Source organism: Asterias amurensis, chromosome 6, assembly GCF_032118995.1.
Source record: "Asterias amurensis chromosome 6, ASM3211899v1".
Taxonomy (NCBI): Eukaryota; Metazoa; Echinodermata; class Asteroidea; order Forcipulatida; family Asteriidae; genus Asterias; species Asterias amurensis.
In genome coordinates this window covers 3,184,238-3,200,384 of record NC_092653.1, presented here as the reverse complement: position 1 = coordinate 3,200,384, position 16,147 = coordinate 3,184,238, and the positions used below count along the sequence as shown (strand labels likewise).

At 39.1% G+C, this 16,147-nt stretch overlaps 1 protein-coding gene across 4 annotated transcripts in view; it reads left to right on the top strand.

Moving 5' to 3' along the window:
* Window positions 1-16,147, top strand: part of LOC139938470 (uncharacterized) — a 32,181-nt gene that overhangs the window by 6,689 nt on the left and 9,345 nt on the right. For 3 of the 4 annotated variants that reach the window (XM_071934019.1, XM_071934018.1, XM_071934016.1), the window contains exons 3-14: window positions 6,018-6,074; window positions 6,455-6,526; window positions 7,192-7,348; window positions 8,560-8,687; window positions 9,383-9,477; window positions 10,484-10,663; window positions 12,089-12,624; window positions 13,661-13,813; window positions 14,102-14,142; window positions 14,323-14,471; window positions 14,932-15,013; window positions 15,617-15,842. In XM_071934019.1, coding sequence (XP_071790120.1) covers window positions 6,018-6,074; window positions 6,455-6,526; window positions 7,192-7,348; window positions 8,560-8,687; window positions 9,383-9,477; window positions 10,484-10,663; window positions 12,089-12,624; window positions 13,661-13,813; window positions 14,102-14,142; window positions 14,323-14,471; window positions 14,932-15,013; window positions 15,617-15,842 — 1,876 coding nt within the window. The remainder of the gene's footprint in view (window positions 1-6,017; window positions 6,075-6,454; window positions 6,527-7,191; window positions 7,349-8,559; window positions 8,688-9,382; window positions 9,478-10,483; window positions 10,664-12,088; window positions 12,625-13,660; window positions 13,814-14,101; window positions 14,143-14,322; window positions 14,472-14,931; window positions 15,014-15,616; window positions 15,843-16,147) is intronic. The other variant, XM_071934017.1, reaches the window with a different exon arrangement.

Genomic DNA, 16,147 nt, shown 5'->3' with positions numbered 1-16,147 from the left:
CAAAGCTCCAGCTATCTCTAGGGCCACTGATTTTCCGTTTCAGAAAAGTGCAAATTCCGTTTGGCAAAAACATGAATTCCGTTTCAGGCACAAAAAATTCCGTTTCATGTTTTTTTAATTAAATAAAAAGTTGTTTAATACCCAGGGACACACTTATAAAAATCAATTTGAGATAAGTTACACTGCTGACTTCGTAAAATGTTCATTTGAACTGACAAATTTCAAAAAAATACTTTTTATTTTTTATTTTTTATTTTGTAATTGTGGATTATTTTGTATACTGCTGTTCGATGAAACAAAAACATGTAGTCAGGGTAAAAAGGTTGCACTGTGACTGCAGTATCAATGCACATGATGTGATAGACTTGATTCAAAGTCTAAAACTGCAGTTTATTCTCTGCATCAGCCACATCGTAGGCTAATGACAGGAGTGTATCCACAAGAGGGCGCTGTTTCAGCATGATCAAAGACTTGGGAACAAGTCTATGGACGTGACCGTTCTCCATCCACAAACAAAATGTCAGCCATTTTGTTTTCGCTTTGGCGACAGAATGTTGACAGTTTAGGGTTTGATTTTAGACCTTTTCCGAGATGAAAAAACATTGTATGTGTTCTTATAGATCATAGGTAAGCTAGTTTATGTATTATTGTTGGTAAAAGAGAGGGAGAAAATGCAATTTAGGTGAACAAAAAATGTTAAAAACGTGCCGCGAATAATGCCCTTCGCTGAACCATGGAGGAAGGAACTGAACCATGTTAACAATGTGTGTACATGGTGTGTGTAAACATGGATGATGGTGTGAAGTAGAACAGAATGATCCACGGTTACGATCTCGTACTTTTTAATGGTCTGATTTCTGATGTTTTTTTAGTTTAACAAAAAGAATCTTAATAAAGAATGCAATTTCAATAGTTTTGGCGTCAAGAAAAAAAAAAAAAATCAAATTTACTGAAATCCCGATTTCCGTTTTAAAGGGCGGATTCCGCGAATTCCGTCCGTTTTCCGCGATCGCGGAAAATCAGTGGCCCTATATCTCTAGTTGGACCTTAGTTTACGCCTCATGCCAACTATAATGTAACTATTTTTGTATGTGAACTATTTTTTGTATAAGTTTACTGTAATTTGGCCGTTGGCCACGAATGTAACAAGAAGTAAACAAAACTATCTATCTAAAATGCTACACAAAATGTATCAGTTGCTAAGCCCGAAAATCACCAATGTTACTCAATATAGGCATTCAGTGTGCACCATAGAGCTATATATATTGACTAGAGCGCTAACATCCCGTTATACATGCACTAAGGTTTTGAAGCCGTGTGGGCGCATCCATGTTTATGTACAAACCAATACAAAAGCTTGAAATTTTGTACGACAATTGTATGGCTGTTTGCATGATAGTGCGTTTGTTCTTTTTTGTCATCGAAGCAAAAAATGCAGCAAATGTGAACGCACAGTCTGCTGATCAGCGTACAAACAGCGACGTCATGTGCGTCATGTTTAAAAGGCGCGTATACTTTTTTTAGTGCGTCAATCAAGTCGAAGTTACGGTTTTCGTAGCGCGGACGTACGCAAGTGGACAGTCGCGTACGTAAGCGCACATGCCGAATGTAAAAAAATCGCGGCAATGTGTGTTCTCTTAAAATTAAAATCGTTCCGAACTCACGCAACACATCAAACATGTCTGCGCTCAGGGTGTCTTCAAAACGCAGAGGAAGTTAGCGCTCTAGTCAATATATAGCTCTACATGGTGTGCACATAAAAAGCTAGTCTAAATTTTTTGTTATGCAAAATTGCTGGACAAAATTGTTCACTAAATGTACATGCAGGTCACTGGCCTACGGTCTGCTTCCATTGATTTTTAAATACACATGAAAATATTGGCATTATAGCTATTAGGCTGTTAGAATTATTGGCTTTCTAATCCTTGCGACTATTTCTACATCGTGACATGTGATGTGACACTATGTCTGTGATCATATTTCAAGTGAATGGTACATCTAATTACTGATTGTCCTTTTTGACTTTCCATTTCAATTGAGTGGAACACGTTTTACGTGCAATGTGAGACTGGACTTGCTGATTCGGTAAGGCCTTAACACAATAATTGTTTGTTTCTGGTAACCAGACTGTCTGTGTAAAAACCTTGCAACCGTAAACATTTTTATCAACGATTGTGATAAAATAAAATATATTGTCTTCTACCCACTACTCATTTAAGCTTCCAGTCTAAGCATACAGAAATCAGTTTAAGGAATATCAAAACATGTTTTGAACAAAACTGAAACAAAAACCAGAAAACAACATGAAGAAAAATTTACCAATAGTTCTGATTTACATCTCATGATGAAGTAAAACCAAATTAAAACAAATAAACAAATTAAATCCTTCTCCTCACAAACAGAGCCTGATTTTCTTTCATACTTCATTTTAAAACCATTTTTTCCCCCTCAGAATATTTTTGTTTTGAAAAAAATCAAATTTTTCCCTACCTAACTTCACCTTTTTTTTGTCGAGCTTAGTACCGTAAACAAACTATTTCTTTTTCTAGGCCTAATTGGACTAGACAGTCCATAGTGTCAATGAAGTCGTTCGAGAGTGCTCTACGACTATGACTACTTCTGTGACATAAGCAATTAATGAGCAATTTATTTACCTTTCGACTGTCTGAGGATTGTCTGAGTTCTCTCCATGGACAAGGTAGTGCTGCAATCTAAATTACTGCTTGCAAATAAGCACAGAATGTAGAAAAGCACAACAGAATTGTGCTTACCAGAATAAGCTTACCATTAAAAGTACCAATTCGCATGTACATGTACCATTTGTAATTGGTACACTGCTAATAATTGCTAAGCAGAAATTTGTTGCTTGTAAAGTGACGTGCTTCAATAATTAAAATATGCCCCATGTAAAGGTTAAGTCATTTTGATTTCGTGGAATGCATTTCAACCACTTTAGGTTATTCCAAGTAAAAGTAATTTTGCGCCTATCCAAGTCCGAACCCCCGTCCATGCCTCGCTCATGACTTCTTATTACGGTTGAAATGATTCAATTTAGTTCAATAATTGAATGAACTTGACTATAGGATTACTGTGATTTCCAGACAATGTTGGAGACTTCATTTGGGAACTGGGTGGCGTATTTGACCTGCGCCTAATGGATCTTACAGACAATGGCAAAACATTAATCATTCTTTTAGGAATCATGTACAAAAATAATTCTATAGATGATTTTTAGCAGCTTCTCATGGAGGAAATGAAATAATAATAATAATAAAAATGAAAACTTATAAAGCGCACAAATCCACAGAAGTGCCCATGGCACTAAAATACAAACAATAGCATTAAATTAATATACAATAACAACAACAAAAATTAAAATGTAAACCTAAGTTGAGAGAAATCTAGAACATGTGGTATAGAATACAATAATTCATGCAATATTTAAGAAAAAACATCCTAAAAGGTAACAAAAATAACCATAATTAAACCATTGAATCAAATGCCTGTTTGAAAAGATGTGTTTTCAGTTGTTTTTTTAAATTGGGTCAAAGAAACGGATGATTTAACTAGTGCAGGCAGTTTGTTCCATAGACGAGGGGCAGCATGTGAAAAAGATATGTTGTTGCGGAAGAATCGACTTAGGTAACACAATACTAAATTACTGGAAGTTATAGAAGGAATGCACTTTTAAAAATTATGTGATTCAAGTAGTCCTTCAATCATTCTATTGTATAAGGAATCATTTAAAAAAAAATTGAATTCTATCGATTTGAGCAGCTCCTGTTGAGGGAAATGAAAGAAATGTTGTGGCAGAATTGACGTAGGAAACTCTAAATAACTGGGAAATATAGCAGGCATCCATTTTTTAAATTTATGTGATCGTATTCTTTCGAATATTTTATTAGGAATTGTGTAATTTTTAAACATTCTAAAGGCTATAATATTGTTTAGCTGTTCCTGTCGAGGGAAATTAAAGAAATGTTATATAGCAGATTTGACAGAAACACAAATACTAAATTACTGGAAAATAAAGCAGGCAATATTTTATCATTTATGTTTGGGGTGGGGTGGGGGAAAGGGTTGGAGGGCAGTCTGTTGGAGGGGGAAGGATGGAGTTTGGTGTTTCGTCTTTGAATATTTTTTTAATACACATTGATACAGACACATAAAAACTGTTCCCTTGGGGTGGGGGTGGGGAGTTTAATTTTTAAAGATATTTTTATGCAAGTTCGCCCAAAACAAGGCTAAAAGCCTAGGTAAAGGGCTACAAGGAAGAAAACATAGAAATGCAGAAACTCAGTGGAGCTGAAGGTAGGAATTGATATTCCTCTTAAAAGATGGAAGATCATAGGATGAAGGGAAACATGCACCAGTTCCAAAGAAATGAAAGAGATGAAGAGATTTTTGTGCGACCATAAATTTGTTGATAACTTTGGACGGTCCCTAATTCATTCATTGCTGTGCTATGAATCACAAAGACTCTACAAGAACATTCCTGGTAAAGATGTACATGAACTTGACGCAGGCAATATAAATAAAAACACTGAGTTTTCTGCTGGAATGGAGAGCAGGAGGGACTCATTTCCTTCTGGGATTCTTCCCCATTTTGTAATGAAATATGGATTAGTGAAAAAGCTGACGGACAACATGTAGTCAAAACACAAGCGTACTCACCAAGCTGGCCGGTCACTGAAAACCCCTGTAAATGTTTTGTGCGTGGATTGAACTGTTAAAAACTACATTAGGTAAATGGCCTACTGACTGTTTCCATTTCCTTCTTGGATCTGACAAAATCCTACACCATATGGTTTGATTTTATTTGTTGTGAAACTGTTCATAAAAACAAAAATAATTTTCACAGCCAGCAAGCTGAATGACATGATTTGTACAAGTTTAAAATTATTCAGATACACTATTCCTTTGGATATGCCCATTTGCCAGGGTATATCAGGGGTAATGCGTGAAAAGGCTGGTTGTTTATCCATCCCCAGGGTTGCCCCGGGGAATAGAGAAGTAGTGTGAAAAGGGCTTACCGAAGACCATCTTGTTCTCATGTGAACTCCGCTATTGAGTAGACTGTGAGAAGACACTGTCCGAGTCTGTAAAACAAAGACGCTAATAACTTGCCCTGTCTAGAGTAATTGGCAAAGTGGCGATGATCCATCAAGACTGGATTGGAAATGTTTCCTATGAATAATTAAATTCCCATACAAACAAAATCTCGTTAAATATTAGAAGACTGATGTAGGGGGACGTATGGCAGTGGGGGAATGGTTGATGAAACTACTGCTATATTAAGCATGCTTGTTCGTTATGCAGGCCTGTAATTGCGTCTTCAAGAGGATAAGGCCCTTTTCATTTTGCAAAGGGCACTTCCAATGAAAAATCTCAAAGTCTTTAGCAAACTTTTGAAGGGGGCACCAAGGCAAAGACTAGGGGCAACAGAGGCCATGGCCTTTGTGTAATTCCAGGCCTGGTTCCGTTTGTATAGACCAATACGACAAAAACAAAATTGGTAGCGCCCCCTATTGAAAATTACCAACCAGTGTCTTTTTGTGCACAATCTAGGCATTTAAGACACCGCAGCAAATGGCGCGCAACCTCAACACTTGCGCGCCCGAGGCGCGTCAGATTGGTCTACAGACTTCATGCACATTAGGTCGTTTGAGTAGGGCGCCCTCGGCTGGAGGTCAAAAGAAGGTACATGTAGCTCATTGGCTGATCCTGTGTGCTGCGCGTACTTAGCTGCGAGTTTTCCATGGTTTCATCATAGTTTTATCTCTAAGATGGCGGATCGATCATTTCAATGAAGTTTACTAGTTGCAACTCTCTTTTCCATCAGAATTATCTTCAATATAAATAATGTTGGTCTCTTAAATTGAATTGTTGGCTATAACTGCGCAGACATATTGCTCATGTATTTGTTTATGAAGTGATCCCTGGTTTGTTTATTGCTATTCTATGTGCTAATGAACCTGTTTACTAATTGTTTGTTTATGTTTGTTTTCTTTGTACAGATGTACCGTGGTGTTTACAGTGACCAAAACTTTACACATGTTGCAGCGATTTTGAAGGTAGGTTTTTCGTTTGTGAAATGAAAATTATGAATTTGTTTCTCTGGTATTTTTGTAATCTGTAACCCTAAACAATCGCTAACAAAAACTTCATACCATAAAATTTCTTTATCAATAATTTGAAAATTTCATTGACCAACTTTCCTAACCCAGATTGTAAGAGTTGACTTAAATGTTTTATAGAATATGATTGCGTAGCAATTGATGCCACATTTTTTTCTACCCATTAACCAGTTTTTCTACTCTTTAACAGTTTTTCCTTGAAGTTTGGCGCTTGAATTTAACAAATCTTTATCAGGATGTTTATAAGTACTCAGAATAATTTGTTATCTTTCAATGGAAAATATTATTTGACGTGATTTGTTGGTGTTTTGTGACAGGGATGCACTGTTGTACTCCAAGTGAAATCTGGCTCAATTTATGAAGGGATCTTAACTACTGTCTCAGAACAGGTGAGTAGGTCAAAGGGCAAAGGCCAAAGCAACTAGAGGTCATATATAATCCATTGATCATCAGTTTTTTTGTTTTTAAAACTGGATGTGGGAATTCTAGAGTGGGTAGGGGAAAAAAGAAAGAAAAAAAAATAGCTCAAAGCCCAGCAGGAAACAATCACAAACTTCTCACATGATGTTTGCGACATAGCAGCTCATAGCTGTTAAGCACAAAAGCTCAAGGAAAAATTGTGCTTAGCAGAAATGGGTTACCATTTCTTGTTCTCTAATGTATATTGATTTTAACTGGTTCCCTGCTTATTTAACCTTATTACAGGATTCTGCACTTATGGCTTCCTGAAAACACATGATATTTTGGGCTGTTAGCGCAGAATTCCATGGCACGCAGCGCCAAGGCATTGGGCACTAGGCTCCATTTCATGAAGCCTGTAAGCATACAAATTTGCTAAGCACAGAAAATCATGCTTAAACAGAACAGGTTACCAACCAAAATTCCATAAAGTTTACATTGTTGCAACTGGTGCCCCAATCATTGTTTGCCTAGCAAATTTTGTTGCTCAACAAAATATTTTGACATGCAGTATTTTCTCTGCTTAAAATCTTTGGGCCTAGGTCCCCATGAGTAGTTTGGAACTGAAGTGTTTTTTAAAATTTTTATCTAACAGGCCGAGGTTGTTCTGGAGGCAGCTCACATGTTAGATCAGTCGGGTGTGAATTCCGGTAGTGTGCCTGCGCTTAACAAGGTGTCGTTCAAAGCTGCTACCATTGTTTCCATCACTGCCAAGGATGTGGACCCGGAGTTTGCCGTTAAAGGAGGTAGAGGTCCGTTTGCTGTGGCCTGCGATTTTTTTTTCAGGACTTTTTCTCTCTCCTGAATTTGGGATTTTCTTCAAGGATCTTCCTTTGTCTTAAATTTCATGAATGTTTAGTTTGTGGTAACACTATGTGTATAGTATCTATTGTGAGTTGCTTTGTAGTTTGTCGATTCACTGGAAACTCAAATCGGTTCTCGAATCCATCCATGATTACTACATCTGTGGCTGCTGCATTGGTGTAAGGAACCAACCCTTTGAAATCTGATAAATGTTTTTTTTTTCAGATTCAAATGTTTTGGGGTGAACAATTTGTCGCGCGTACCACAAACTGACCTAACTCGTTCACAGTTTTTAAAAACGTGTTCAGAGAAAATCACGATTGAAGTTGCACTACTTTTCAAACTGCTGTTCGGAGTCTGCTTACTATTTTTATTGTATTTTTTTATAACAAAAATAAAGCTGAATACTTTGTTTATACAGAACTATCACTGTGTTTTCATCCCTAAAACTATTTCAATTAGTAAATAACTCTCAAACAGATAGGTCACTTGGTGGAAATGAAAATTTGAATTTTGCCTACAGCGTGCTGTGTAAAATCAATGCGTAATAGAGATAAGTCACTTTGTGAAAATACTACGCTCCGCAGTCAGGTCACTTCGTGGTACGCAAAATTCTCACGCGTGCCCTAATTGCACGCGCTAGAGTCATCCAAGTGGCACATCTAGTTCACTTTGTGAAAAGACAAAATGGCAAGTCTAGTGATACGCTGATTTTGCTTATTAGTGTAATTACGAAGCTATTACGTATCACGTCAATAATTTCTTTAAAAAAGTATTTGCAAAAATGGATTATTTGAGTCAGTTAGGTCAGTTCGAGGTACGAGCAACAAATTATTCGGGCCGTGTTTTTTTTTTCTTCTCAAAATGCTATTAACAGCTGCAGTGCTATTCACCAGGTTAAGTTTTTATGGCCAATAATTTTTTGAATATTTAACAATTTATGACCATACCTTTAAACGAAATTTTGAATAAAACTCTTGCGGAGGTCGGAATATACCCGTTCGCAAATTGTGCAGTGATAAAAAAATGTAGTCTAGTACCCTGACCTATAGTGTAACTTTTCCTTCAGATTCTCTGATGACTGAAGCAGAGATAATTGTGCAGTGATAAACAAAATGTAGTCTAGTACCTTGACTTAATAGTGTAATATTTCCTACAGATTCCCTGATGACGGATGCAGAGATTGCAAGGAGGCAGAATGGCCAAGCCGGTGAGCGCGAGTTGGAAGAATGGCAGGGTACTACCATTGAGGGAGACAGCCTGACGCTGGACGGTAGCGGCGATGTGGTAAGTGAATCGATTGCTTATAAATAAATGTTATGTAGGCCATGGCGTCTGGGGCCCTGGACCCAATTTCATCAAGCCTGTAAGCACAAAAACTTGCTAAGCACAGAAAAGTATTGCTTAGCAGAAACAGGTTACCAGCCAAAACTGAAACATTAAGTTTACATTGTTGTGACTAGTGCCCCATTCAATATTTGCTTAGCAAAGAAGTTTTTCAAGCAGTATTATCTGCTTAACATGTTTATGAAATTGGGTCCTGGTTTTGGCCTTGGTGCCACTAAAAAAAGTTTCCCCTAGACTTTTAGATTTTTTGATGGAAGTGCTCTTTGCAAAATGGAAATGGTCTTACCTTCTCAAAGATGAGATTCCAATCTTGTGAAGGTGTATCTGAGTTGAAGCCTGTGATGTTAGCTGAACCAGCGCATGTCTGGAGACTTTGTGCAAGAGGGGGCCATTCACAGCCAGCCACATCAACCCGTATATGACCAAGGAGCACAGTCAGAGACCCAAAATGTTTGATTTTTTTCAGAGGGAGGAAAACCAGAGGGCCCAGAGAAAAACCCTAGGAGAGATTGAAGGCGATAGTGTCGGGAACATTTCTTCTCACTAGTATTTTTTCTCTTGCATGCCATTCGTTTTTTTTTTTTTAAACAACAAGTTTTAGTGATTGACCCATAATTCATGTTGCTTTATTTCAGCATTCCAATGGATGGAGTGCGGAAGAAATGTTCAAGACCAATGAATCAAGATATGGCGTGACGACGTCCTATGATGAGTCTCTTCCAGAATACACGTAAGTCCATGAGCATTTGTTGACGTTTTGCTGCTCCACCAGTGACGGCACATGTAAAAAAGAGCAATGTTTTCAATAAAAATAAACTTGCAACCGGCGTTATAGCCACAGTGGGCGGTGCTGGGCGGGCCTACCCACAGCCCAGGACTCTAGATTAGAATTTGCCCTAGAATAAATCAAAAATATTGGCCACTGTGAATTGATCTGAGACACAGCTAATGGTAAGGAGTATCAAAGAAAAAAAAACACTTGCAATAGGCCATTCAACTTATCGCATGGCCCCATAACATGAATTGGGCCCAATTTCATAGAGCTTCTAAGCACCAAAATTTGCTTAGCATGAAATTTCTTCCTTCATAAAAACAGGAATATCGACTAAATTTCCATTTGTTGCATATATTGCTCGTTACTGGTATTCAGCTGTTGTTTGCTTATCCTGAAAATCGCGTAGAAATTTGGCTGGTAATCCTGTTTTTATCAAGGAAGAAATGTCATGCTTAGCAAATTTTTGTGCTTAGCAGCTCTATGAAATTGGGTCCAGTTTGGAAACCTGGCCTCATGCCTGAAGCTGGCACTTCCGCAATTGTGGCCTCATAGTTAAACATGAATGATTTTTTTTAATTTGCTCGCCCTTGGTGCCTCCGAAAAATGGGATTTATTGCCCCACCACTAAAATTGGTCCAGCTTCAACCCTGCCTGCACTTTCAAATTGTAAGGAGTTGCTGAGCCACTGGTTTCTATGTGCTTTTGTTTCAAATGGCAAACATGTATCAGGCCTGTATGCTTCGCTTATGAAAGGGCAAGGGCACCAAGGCATGTTGTCTTTGGTAGAGGGCATCCTATGAGGAATTGTAATTTTCTAGCGGAGCATTTCAAGGTCACCGAGGCAATGACCATGGGGCATGGAGGCAGTCGCGTTTGTTGCCTCCATGAAATATCAGGCCTGATGTAGTTCCATATTTTTTTTATTTTAATTTCCCCTTTTCTCTTTTTCTCCACCATGCAGGACCTCCTTAGACCAGTCGAATCCCAAGGTCTACCAAGAGAGGAAGGAGATGGCCGAGAGGTTAGCCCGGGAGATGGAGAACGCTCCGCAGTCGTCAGGAAGTGCTGACGCTGATGACATCACTAGTGAAGAGGATAAATTCAGCGCTGTGAGCAGGGGCAGCGAGGCTGCAGGCAATAGGTCAGTGGGCAACATAATGGATGGCGTCTTGGTTTTTCACTATTAAAAAATGTACCCAGTCAGTTTCAATTGTGATTAATTACTTGATTGTTGAAGTAACAGTCGCATTATCTTAAAGACACTGGACGCTATTGGTAATTGTCAAAAACTAGTCTTCACAGTTGGTGTATCTCAACATATGCATAAAATAACTAACCTGTGAAAAATTGAGCTCAATCGATCGTTGGAATTGCGAGATAATAATGAAAGAAAAAGCATCCTTGTCACACGAAGTTGTGTGCATTCAGATGGTTGATTTTGATTTTGAGACCTTAAATTCTAAATCTGAGGTCTCGAAATCAAGTTCGTGGAAAATTACTTCTTTCTCGAAAACTACGTCACTTCAGAGGGAGCCGTTTCTCACAATGTGTTATACTATCAACCTCTTCCCATAACTCATTACCAAATAAGGTTTTATGCTAATAATTGTTTTGAGTAATTACCAATAGTGTCCACTGCCTTTAAAGTGATCCCTGTGCTGTTGTTTTATAAATTTGGATGTGATCCCTGGCTATTTGGCAGCTACAGGTTGACTGGCACCCTGAATAAAGATATTTGACAAAAGAGGGAGCTCACCAACTTTTGGACTGTAAAGCAATCCTTTTGGTAATTGTAGAGTGTCATGGCCAAGTGGTTAAGAGCATCAAATTCAAGTTCTTGTGCTAGGTCACCAGAGTGTGGGTTCGAATCCCGGTCGTGACACTTGTGTCCTTGAGCAAGATACTTTACTATAATTGCTTCTCTTCTCCCAGGTGTATAAATGGGTACCTGCGACGGTAGAGGTTGATATTGTGAATGAAAAAGCCTTTGGAGCGATATAAAATGTTGCCCAGGTTGTATAGAAATATTAAAAGGGATGTTATCTGCCCTATGACCAGGGCACTAATGTAAAGCGCATTGATACGGTTATTGTGAAATGCGCTATATAAGAGTTAATATTAATTACTCCTAAAAAGAATGACCATAAAAACTGATTTGGTATAACAAGAGCACTGGAGAGCTGTTTTAAAACATCAAGCCTGTCTCAGCTCAGCAGCCTTTTCTCAACACACAATTTTAAGCCTTTCTCAGTGATCTGAAAGCACACAATTCTAGGCAACAAGTGTGTTTTTACTTTCATTATTTTCTAGCAACTTTGATGACCACTTGAGCCCTAATGTTTGCAGGTTTGTTATTTTATGCATACGTTGGGATACACCAAATGAGAATACTGATCTTAGACAATTACCAAAAGTGTACCCTGTCGTAAAACCATTTTTTTTTTTATACCTGTGGTAAATTTTGATTTTTTTTTACACACAGTTGGTTTTTCAGTGTATTTCTCCACAATTATAACAATTTGATCGGACGTTACAATGTATTTTGTTTGTTTGTTTGTCTCATCAGGTATATTCCTCCACACATGAGGGAAAGTAGTTCGAGAGGAGGAGGAGGAGGACACCCGTCCCAGCATGCACCAGGGCCAAGGAGGCCGCAAATGCAGCGGATGCCCGGCCCGGGTAGGCCCCCGATGTCCGGCCCACACCACATTCACTCCCATTCACCCCCACATCTCCACTCACAGGTGCCAGGCCACCCCCACGCGCATCCTCATCAGCCCATGCAGCAACAGCACGTGTACCCGAATCAACAGACCAGGATACCCGGGCCACAAGGGTCGATGCCCCTACAACACCAGCAGCCACTGCAACATCAGCAGCAGCAGCAGCAGCAGCAGCTGCAGAAGCATCATCCTCCACCCCCGCAGCAGCAGCAGCAACCGGGCCCAGTGCATCTAGCCAGCCATGTACGTCCTGTTCCACAGCAGCCTGGCCAGACTCCGCCCAGGGTATTGCCACCAACTCAGATGCCGTCTCGTCCCATGGGGTTAGGAAGCCAGTCCCCGCGGTCGTCACCGCTTCCGAACACGGACACATCACCAAGTAAGTATTGTTACAAAACCACCTATGCTGACACCATGAAGTTTGCCTTCAAAACAAACCATGGTGTGTAAAACTGGTTTTTAACCTTACACCAATGTGTGTTAAGTAATACATTCTCCATACTTCCATGAGTTAGCCCTGTGATCAAAATATCATGTATTAGATACTCCTTGTCGCTGACTATTTCATGATGTGATATTTATTGGGTTATTCCTTGCATGCAGTAACTATTTCATGTGCTTTTTGTTGGATTGTTCCTTGTCAGTGACTATTTCATGATGCAGTTTCTTTATCAAATCATTCCTTGCAATAAGTTTTCCATGTGCTTATGTATGAAAAATACTTTGTCAGTAATATTCATTGCCCTGACTATTTTCATGTGCTTATTTATTGGATTGCTCCATGTCAGCAACTATTTCATGATTTGATTATCTATGAAGCTTTTCCTCACAAGGGTCTTATTTTATGACACTGTTTCTTATCAGTGACTATTTCATGAATTGATTATTTAGTGCACCTTTCACTCTTATGAAGTGATTATGTTATCCAGAGCTGCCAACTCTCCATGATTCCTGACTCTTGAAAAAATTCCCTTAAAATAAACCATTCTGTCTGTATTCTGGTAACTAAATTTGGAAATCTCCCTGATTACGGAAACTTTTACTCTGTTATATTGAATGTAATTCTAAATATCTCTCTGATTGTTGTACAAAATCTCCCTGATTGCAAGATGCAAATGTTGGCAGCTCGGTTATATGGAACTATTTTCTATACCTTCTGGTAGTAGTTAAAAAGCAGGACAGTTCTTTTCAGACCTGAGAAGTCTCCAAAAACATCCGATAATCTACTCCGCGGTAGTAGAATAAAGAGAGACAGTTCTCTAAGAACAAACTCTACCTGGCAATTAGATACACACATGGTGTTATCACAAACCAAATATATATTGATACCTCACCGTGCTATGCCTCAAATCCTATATATTCCATAACGGTGACTATTTCATGAAGTAATTATCTACTGAACTTTTCTTCACAAGATGTAAGAGAGGAAAAGGCACATGCAACAGTAACAGACGAGAGGCATCAACAGTCAACAGATGACAGCAGCAAACGAAAAGCAGAAACTAATCCTCCAGAGAGAACGGGTGAAAGTGCGCCCTCGGCTGTCCCCGAAAAGAATCACAAAAATGGTATGTTTTTACCATTTCGTCAACCTTTTTATCCTTTCTGATATGTGCGGTAAACACTGTGGTTGCACATTAATGCACATGGACCGTTCCGTTGGACGGCCGGAGTGTTTAAATGGATTTTCTTAAAACTTATGCATGTATTCAATAAATAATAAATTTACATCCGTGATAAAAAATATTTGTTTTGGGTTTTTCTCTTACACTGATGTGTGTTAGCTCTGTATAATGTTTTGGTTGGTATTGAAGCATATTTAAAAAAGAATTTGTTCTCTATTCTTCTTTGCACAGAAAAAATAGCGGAATTAAAGGAATTCAGTGTCTCGTTTAATGTAAGTATCATGAAGGACTGCCAATCTGCAATCGTTACAGAATTATTTTAGCAAATTGTTTATGGAGTTATTTTATCGTGAAAGTATTTCAAGTTTTTCGTTTTGAAATTACATCTTATCTTTAAAAAAAATTTGGAGACAAAATTGCAAGAGTAATTTTTTCTTGTTGTTCGTACACAGTATGAAAATAAGCCGGCAGAGGAGGAGCAGTCGAGTATACCTAGTAGCCAAGGTGCCTCCGAAGCCAAACCCCCTACCACGACGGAGAAAACATCACCAATAGTGCCGCAACCTGCAGAGGATCGGGAAACCAAAGACATGGACACCAGGCAAGTATTCGTCAAAACCCTACCCCCCTTCAGAATCCTCCAAAATCCTTTTGGGGAAGATGTCTCATGGAGGAAGATCGAGGACTGCAGGCGCAAATAACAAATAAGAGATTTGCCAGTTAGATTTGAATCGAATCTCTTTACAACGACTTGCTCAGGAATTCCTGAGGCGTTAAAGACAGTTGTCACATGATTTGGGGCAAGCCATAGCAACCTCCAGTTGAGCAAAAGTATGTAATTTGGGCAAAGCAATTGCAATTTTGAGCGGTGAGTAAGTCGCTACGATAACACTTAAATTAAATTAAATACGATAAACAAGCCGCCAAACAAGATCCAATATGCACAAGATTTGTACTGTCTATAGTGAGTTTAGAAAGGGCTCATGATAAAAAATGATTTCAAAATTGGTGTGTGGTAGAATAATGTTGTCATTAATTGTTTATTTGTTTCTTTATTACAGTTCTGGTAAAGACTCGCCCTCAAACGGCAATAAAGACAAAGATAAACAGCTAAATCCTCTAGCGAAACCCTTTGTTCCAACGGTGAGTAATTAACACTCTTTCTGACAAGTTTGCTAGAAGTTGGAACCTTTTCTTTTGAAAGAATGTTGTTATTTGTAGCGTGTCGTGGCCAAGCGAATGAAAGCGTCGGACTCGAGCTCTAGTGTTTCTGGGCCAAATTTCATGGCTCTGCTTACCATAATCACAGATTCGGCGCTTACGGAAGCAGGGAATTCTGTGCTTAGTTATCCAGTTAGCGGCGAACTTTGGCTTCTGCGCCTGCGTTCTCCACGTTACTAGGCATTCTACACTTACAAGTCTAGCGCAGAAATTTGGCGCATGCACGTAAGCGGGGAATCAGTATCGTAAGCACAGAATTCGGTGCTAAGCAGAGCCATAAATTTTGGCCCTGATCAGCAGAGTGTTATGATACGTCCCGGTCATGACACTTGTGTCCTTACCTTTAGCAAAACACTAAACCACTATTACTTCGTCCTTAGGATGGGACGTAACGCCGTAGAGTCTTCTCAGAGTCACCACTACTCTCAAAAGAGATTTTTACATGCTGTCACCGCAAACTGTACTTTCGATGTCATTATTATTAACATTATTGTTATTTACTGATTTTGTTTTTTCACCCAACAGTTTACGAGAAATCCTAAGACGCCCACACCCCCGAGGCCCCAGCTGAGCCCCAGTCCCGCGATGGTTGTACACCACAACCAGCCGTACCAACAGCAACCCAACATGGTTCCCTATGTCATCTCCAGCGGGCCGGGGTACCAGGGAGCCATGCCTACCCCTCAACAAGCGGGGGTGGCTCAGGCGCAGGTCGGCCACATGGGCCCCAAGCAAATGATGCAAAAGAAAGGTGAGTAGACATGAGACCCAATATTGATTAAGATTCCCTCTTAACATTCTTCAAGGCAGTGGACACTATTGGTAATTACTCAAAATAATTGTGAGCATCGTAACTTACTTGGTAACGAGTAATGGAGAGCTGTTGATTGTATAAAACAATGTGAGAAACGGCTCCCTCTGAAGTAACATAGTTTTTGAGATAGAGGTAGCTTCTCATTCAAATAATAAAAGACATCAGCTTAAAGCACACAAAGGTGTGCAACATTGGTGTTTTTTCTTTCATTATTCTCTTGCAACTTTGATGACCAGTTAAGC